At 42.8% G+C, this 7,158-nt stretch overlaps 2 protein-coding genes across 2 annotated transcripts; one reads left to right on the top strand and one right to left on the bottom strand.

The window, feature by feature from the left end:
* Positions 1–365: 365 nt before the first annotated feature.
* Positions 366–2,120, bottom strand: LOC129742457 (uncharacterized). Its single transcript, XM_055734354.1, has one exon. It carries the CDS (start codon positions 2,118–2,120, stop codon positions 366–368), a length of 1,755 nt encoding a protein of 584 aa, XP_055590329.1.
* A 270-nt stretch (positions 2,121–2,390) lies between these two features.
* Positions 2,391–3,548, top strand: LOC129742456 (uncharacterized). The gene has a single exon (XM_055734353.1). It carries the CDS (start codon positions 2,391–2,393, stop codon positions 3,546–3,548), a length of 1,158 nt encoding a protein of 385 aa, XP_055590328.1.
* The last annotated feature ends 3,610 nt before the right edge of the window (positions 3,549–7,158 follow it).

The raw sequence follows: 7,158 nt of genomic DNA, 5'->3' as shown, positions 1-7,158 counted from the left end.
TATAATGCTATTTTTATAGTCATTCAATGATAAATTTTTGATATTTAAAAAATAAGGATTTACAACACTTTTTATGTGCTCTTCATCCAACGTTTCGAATTAATATTTATTCTTTTTCAAGGAACTAAAATAAAACATAAAGCATAAAACATATTTCTTATGGAACCAAAAAATGTTCACTTACTCGAACATTCGTGCGGTTTCTGACTATAAAATTTTAAATTTGAAATGGTTCAGCTCAAAAGTGAGGAGGATAGCGTGTAACTTACGTGCCCGGTACTATAATTTGGCCTGGGCGGCGGCGCCTAATCCGTATTCCGAATGACGTCCCGAAGCAACACTTTATCCACTCGACTCACAGTTTGTTATTGTTGTTTGGGTTCTTCTTCATAGCCAGAAACCGGCGCCGATGAGTGCTTGTGAGCAGTCCGAGAGAGTGTGTGGAACACTCCGCCGTAGGAGATCGCTCTTCCGTCTGTGTCGTTCTGTATATTTACGGTATTCGGAGTGCTTTGAATATAGCACATTTCGAGTACCTCTAGATGCCGGCGGTGCTTGTTGGAGCTATCGAGAACGGTGGCTTTGTCGAAGTCGAACATGTGTCCCTGGTTGAAGCAATGTTCAACAACGGCCGATTGTCGTAGCTCTCTGATGGCTGGGTCTGATGCTGTGGACCCTGAGGCGATGATTCGGTTCAATTTGGTGACGTCGCATTTATGCTTGGACATTCTAGTACGAAGTTTGTAGCTAGTTTGCCCAACATAAACTTTTGAGCATGTCTCGTTACGGTCGGATGCGCCTGCGCACGGGATGTTGTATACCACATTGGAACGATCGATCGGTTGTATCGGATCCTTAACCACAGGCAGTAGGCTGCGTATTGTATGTTGTTGCGTGGTGCCGATGCGTACTTGCGGATAGTCTGTTTTCAGTGAACGAACTATGTTCGCAGTTAGGCCGTCGATGTTCAGTATGGATCGGTAATGTTGTGTGGGTGTATCTTGTGTGTTTTGGCTGGTGGTGTCGGTTTCGTTCGCTTTCTGCACTAATCTATTTATTAACGTTGTAGGGTAATCGTTTAACTTCAAATTTTCATGAATCAACTTAAGTGCGGCATCGGGGGAAACGTTTGTCGAAAAGATTTTCACACGTTTTATGAAGTTCAGAGCCGTGTTGATTTTGAGCCGTGTGTTGTGAGCTGATCTGAAATTCAAAAAGCGACCCGACGCTATCGCTTTTCGATACCACTCGGTTTTTATTGATTGGTCTGGCTGCCTGATCAATATCAGATCCAAGTACGGGAGGCGATAATCTGACTCTATCTCGACCGTAAATTGGATTTTCGGGTGGTATTGATTGAATTTTTCTCTTACCTGTTCGACATGTTCTCTTGGTAGGGCTAGCAGTAGGTCATCAACATATTTCCTTAGGATCGGGATCTGGAAATCGAGTGTCCGTGTGACATTGTCTAAAAGTGATTCCATCACAAAGTCAGCTATCGGGCTAGACACAGGATTGCCCATCGCCGTGCCGTATGTTTGCTGGTAGAATTTATTTTTAAATCTGAAATAACTGCAGCTCATGCAGAAGTTAACGATTTCGAGGAACATATCCAAATTTATGTTCGTGTTCTTCTTTATCGCGTCCCAGTTGTAGATGATGTTGCGGAGAACTAGGTCTCGGGGGATACAGGTGAAAAGCGAAACAACATCGAAAGAAACGAGGTTGTGATCCGGTGGGAGTACAACATTGTTGATGAAATCGCAGAACTCAAACGAATCTTTGACGTTGTATTTGCTGTTGATCGATGCTTGGAGTATTCGTCCTATATATTTGGACAATTCATAAGAAGGTGACGTCATGCATGGTACTACTGGTCTTAATGGCAAGCCTACTTTGTGTGCCTTGGGTGTCCCGTAGATGCAAGTGGCGGTTGCTTTGTACGTTTTTAGCTTTAATTCTGTTGCCCTGTTGATTAATTTTAAATCTGCTAACCTTTTTGCGAACTCGTTGTTCTTAGTTTGAAAACCGTTTGTAGGATCGCGAGCTAGGCCTGAATATGTGCTTTGGTCCCCGATTAGTGCTTCCATCTTTGCATCGTAATCTTCGCGTTTCATCATTACTGTTACGTTACCTTTGTCGGCTTCGCGTACGATGATGCTCGGATCAGATTTTAGGAATTGTTTTGTGGCGATAATAGCGATGTTGTTTCGCTTTTCACCTGTATCCCCCGAGACCTAGTTCTCCGCAACATCATCTACAACTGGGACGCGATAAAGAAGAACACGAACATAAATTTGGATATGTTCCTCGAAATCGTTAACTTCTGCATGAGCTGCAGTTATTTCAGATTTAAAAATAAATTCTACCAGCAAACATACGGCACGGCGATGGGCAATCCTGTGTCTAGCCCGATAGCTGACTTTGTGATGGAATCACTTTTAGACAATGTCACACGGACACTCGATTTCCAAATCCCGATCCTAAGGAAATATGTTGATGACCTACTGCTAGCCCTACCAAGAGAACATTTCGAACAGGTAAGAGAAAAATTCAATCAATACCACCCGAAAATCCAATTTACGGTCGAGATAGAGTCAGATTATCGCCTCCCGTACTTGGATCTGATATTGATCAGGCAGCCAGACCAATCAATAAAAACCGAGTGGTATCGAAAAGCGATAGCGTCGGGTCGCTTTTTGAATTTCAGATCAGCTCACAACACACGGCTCAAAATCAACACGGCTCTGAACTTCATAAAACGTGTGAAAATCTTTTCGACAAACGTTTCCCCCGATGCCGCACTTAAGTTGATTCATGAAAATTTGAAGTTAAACGATTACCCTACAACGTTAATAAATAGATTAGTGCAGAAAGCGAACGAAACCGACACCACCAGCCAAAACACACAAGATACACCCACACAACATTACCGATCCATACTGAACATCGACGGCCTAACTGCGAACATAGTTCGTTCACTGAAAACAGACTATCCGCAAGTACGCATCGGCACCACGCAACAACATACAATACGCAGCCTACTGCCTGTGGTTAAGGATCCGATACAACCGATCGATCGTTCCAATGTGGTATACAACATCCCGTGCGCAGGCGCATCCGACCGTAACGAGACATGCTCAAAAGTTTATGTTGGGCAAACTAGCTACAAACTTCGTACTAGAATGTCCAAGCATAAATGCGACGTCACCAAATTGAACCGAATCATCGCCTCAGGGTCCACAGCATCAGACCCAGCCATCAGAGAGCTACGACAATCGGCCGTTGTTGAACATTGCTTCAACCAGGGACACATGTTCGACTTCGACAAAGCCACCGTTCTCGATAGCTCCAACAAGCACCGCCGGCATCTAGAGGTACTCGAAATGTGCTATATTCAAAGCACTCCGAATACCGTAAATATACAGAACGACACAGACGGAAGAGCGATCTCCTACGGCGGAGTGTTCCACACACTCTCTCGGACTGCTCACAAGCACTCATCGGCGCCGGTTTCTGGCTATGAAGAAGAACCCAAACAACAATAACAAACTGTGAGTCGAGTGGATAAAGCAGGGGGGTGAGGACAAGAGAGACGCCCGTGGCAATGATGACGTCGCGACGGTATCGAACATTTCGCACATTTCGTGCACCGTCGAACATACAATATTGTTCAGATTGTTCAGGGTTCAGTAAAAGCTCAAATTTACTCATGTAAACGTTACTTTAAAATTCTGCAAAAAACCATGCATGAGTTTTGAACCAATACATAGCTTTTAAGACCCCAGGGTTTGAGAAATGCCCCCAAAGTTCAGACTGTAGCCCCACACAACAGTTATTGTTCAGCCTCACAATCCATCGGGACGCCCTACAATCCATCGGGACGCCTTACAATCCGTCGGGACGGCTAATCATCATGACACGCGAGAATACACAGGCGTCTCTCTTGTGCTCACTCCCCTGGGATAAAGTGTTGCTTCGGGACGTCATTCGGAATACGGATTAGGCGCCGCCGCCCAGGCCAAATTATAGTACCGGGCACGTAAGTTACACGCTATCCTCCTCACTTTTGAGCTGAACCATTTCAAATTTAAAATTTTATAGCCAGAAACCGACGATTGATGAACGCTTTAGGAGCGCATCTGTTTCGGACTATAGCACGAATGTTCGAGTAAGTGAACATTTTTTGGTTCCATAAGAAATATGTTTTATGCTTTATGTTTTATTTTAGTTCCTTGAAAAAGAATAGATATTAATTCGAAACGTTGGATGAAGAGCACATAAGAAGTGTTGTAAATCTTGACCGAAAGACCGAAAGCCGAACATAACCTATAAATTATTCCCGGTCGAAAAATAAATAAAAAATAAGGACGTTTTCCAAGAGTAAGCCCGTATTGGACAAATGGATAGGAACCCTATGAAATCGTTAACTTTGAAGAAAAAATGGAAATAGTGGGAGGGCCTAGAAGAATGTGTGAAGGTAAAATTTCATTTGTATTTGGAGCTCAAACTATTTAGCATTTATAATTATTTTTGCCCCTAAATGTAGGCAGCATCATAGTTCTTTTTTCGATTGTGAATATTGTTTAAAAAAATTAAAAATCAAGGTTCAAGGGAACTGAAAATTGATTATTGAATTGCAGTTTTATTCGGAGCGTTGTTAATTTTTTTTTTATTTATTATCGTCTTTGGTTGAATTACCGTCCAGACTAATAGCTTAAATCTAAGAAATTCTGCTAAGGACTAATTTAAACCTACGTTTACACATATTAAAATCAAACAAGTGACACACTGAGTTAAAACGTTCACAACACTTGTCAATAGGATGATTTCTGCCATATGCGGTACGATGATAGGGTATCCAAAGAAACTGGCGTTGTCGAAGTGACCTTGTAGGTACGTAGATATTGACACGTTGAAGTATGTACGGGGAGTCGACACGGCGAGTCAAGGTATTAAAAATGAAAACTTGCTGCAATTCGTACGACGCTTTTCAAGTGTGGTTAAGGATATCAGGGCACATCTCTGCTCATACGGCGGAAGTCGGAGCGGTTCGTTCCACGGGAGACGCCGTAGAGCGTATCTGACGAAGCTACGTTGAACCCGTTCTAGGCGGTTGCATTGTGTAATCTGAGTAGGAGCCCACACCTGGAAGGCATACTCAAGTATGCTACGAACTGAAGAACAATAAATGGCTTCGGTTTCGGTGTTCCGGCGCAAAAACCCAAGTGCAGCAAATCCTTTTGCAGAGGTAAGCGCAATGTGTTCGGAGAAAGTGAGCCTGTAATCAATTTTCACTCCCAGGTCAAGAATAGACTTCACATTCACCAAGCAGAAACCTGATAGGTGGTAGTCAAATCTGATCATGTTTCGTGAACGGGTAAAGTTGATGATCTTACTTTTTAGCATTGGCCTGCATTCCGTTCATTCGGCACCAGTTTTCTAACGAGACAATGTCAGCTTGAAGGGCGAGACAGTCTACAGTGCTTACAATCTTTCGAAAAAGCTTCAGATCGTCGGCATACATTAGCGTATCTGATTGAAGAGTTGCACAGAGATCGTTAACGAAGATTATGAAGAGAAGAGGCCCGAGATGGCTTCCTTGAGGTACACCTGACGGAATGGCAAATGTTCTCGAACGTGAGCTGTTGACTTTCGTGAAAGCATGACGGTCGTTGAGGTACGACGCAATCCAGTCAAGTGCCCAATCAGGGAAACCTATACGATCCAGCTTTCCAATTAGTATTTTATGCGGAACGCGGTCGAATGCTTTCGCAAAATCAATGTAGATAGAATCGACTTGACAACCTTTCTCCATACAGTCACTCAATGAGCTTACGTAGCACATCAGGTTGGTAACGGTCGACCTTTGTTTCACAAAACCATGTTGAGCCTCGCAGATCAAAGATTCATCAGCAGCATATATCCGTTCGTGCATCAAGACTTCAAAAATCTTCGAGATGGAGTTCAAAATCGAAATAGGACGACAGTTTTCAACGCTGTGAATATTTCCCGATTTATGTATTGGAGAGATAGCGGCAATTTTCCATGCTCTAGGGAACGATCTTTCTGTGATTGAACGATTTAGAACTCTGCCAATCGGGGCAGCTAAAGGTGCTGCACATAGTTTTAAAAATGCGGGAGGTATGTTATCTGGACCAGCACCTTTCGTTGGGTCAACTGCGGACAACTTCTCGTAGATTTCCTGAACAGTGAAGTACGGTACAGGCAAGTTGATATCGTTGGATTGTAAAGAGGCGAGGTAGTTGTTGTCTGTGTCAGTACCAGCTGAACAATAAACACTCTGGAAAAAGTCTGCAAACATATTTGCCGATTCCGTCGGGTTGGAAGCAATGGCACCATTAAATGTCAAATCAACGGGAATTGATGCGTTTCGTTTTCTATTTTTAAAATATTTCCAGAAAGATGAGGGATCGCGTTTAAAATTTTATTGAAGTTGAGAAACATGTCGACGATAGAGCAAATCATTTAAATTTTTAAATTCGTTCTCTAAGGATCTCAAACGGCATCTTCGATCTTCAGAACGATTTCTGTTGAAACATTTACGAGCCTTTTGTAGTTGATTGCGAAGTCGAGTAAGATCGGAGCTCCACCACGCGTGTCTCATAGATTTGAGGCTTTTTGGGCGCTTCAACGGTACATTTGTCTTAAAACTGCATAATTTTTTTCCATACAAATCATCAAGAGCGGAGTCATCATTGTCGGCAGCTTCTAGGGATTCCCAATCGGTTGAATCCAACACAGCAGTTACAAGATCGTAATTACTTTTACTAAAATCAAAAGCTCTCCAACAGATTCTACTTGAGGACATACGCCATGGGTGATTTCAAGGCATAAGACGTAGGGCTTAAGATGGCGGTCCGTAGGAAGGATCGAAATGGGTGACTCAAATAAGCTCAGGTTCTCAGGGTTGTTTGAAAATACGAGGTCTAAATATCTCATATTGGTGTTCGGTATATTACAAAGTTGGTGCAAACCTGCGGAAAGAATCCCATAGATAAGGCGATTTTAGCATCGGTTGAAGAATTTGAGGGTAGTAAGCTGTTCATGTCTTGGTCGAAGGTCCAAAGGAGGTTTGGGAGATTATAATCTCCGGCAACGATTACTGTGTCACGTACAGAAGCAATGCTCATTATT

The sequence above is a fragment of the Uranotaenia lowii genome, chromosome 2 (genome assembly GCF_029784155.1).
Source record: "Uranotaenia lowii strain MFRU-FL chromosome 2, ASM2978415v1, whole genome shotgun sequence".
Taxonomy (NCBI): domain Eukaryota; kingdom Metazoa; phylum Arthropoda; class Insecta; order Diptera; family Culicidae; genus Uranotaenia; species Uranotaenia lowii.
Note: the sequence above shows the minus strand (reverse complement) of the source record. Positions and strands in the feature narration are given on the sequence as shown.

Bases quoted from the DNA above. Each gene is read 5' to 3' on its own strand.
- LOC129742457 (XM_055734354.1), bottom strand. From the start codon at position 2,120: ATGATGAAACGCGAAGATTACGATGCAAAGATGGAAGCACTAATCGGG.
- LOC129742456 (XM_055734353.1), top strand. From the start codon at position 2,391: ATGGGCAATCCTGTGTCTAGCCCGATAGCTGACTTTGTGATGGAATCA.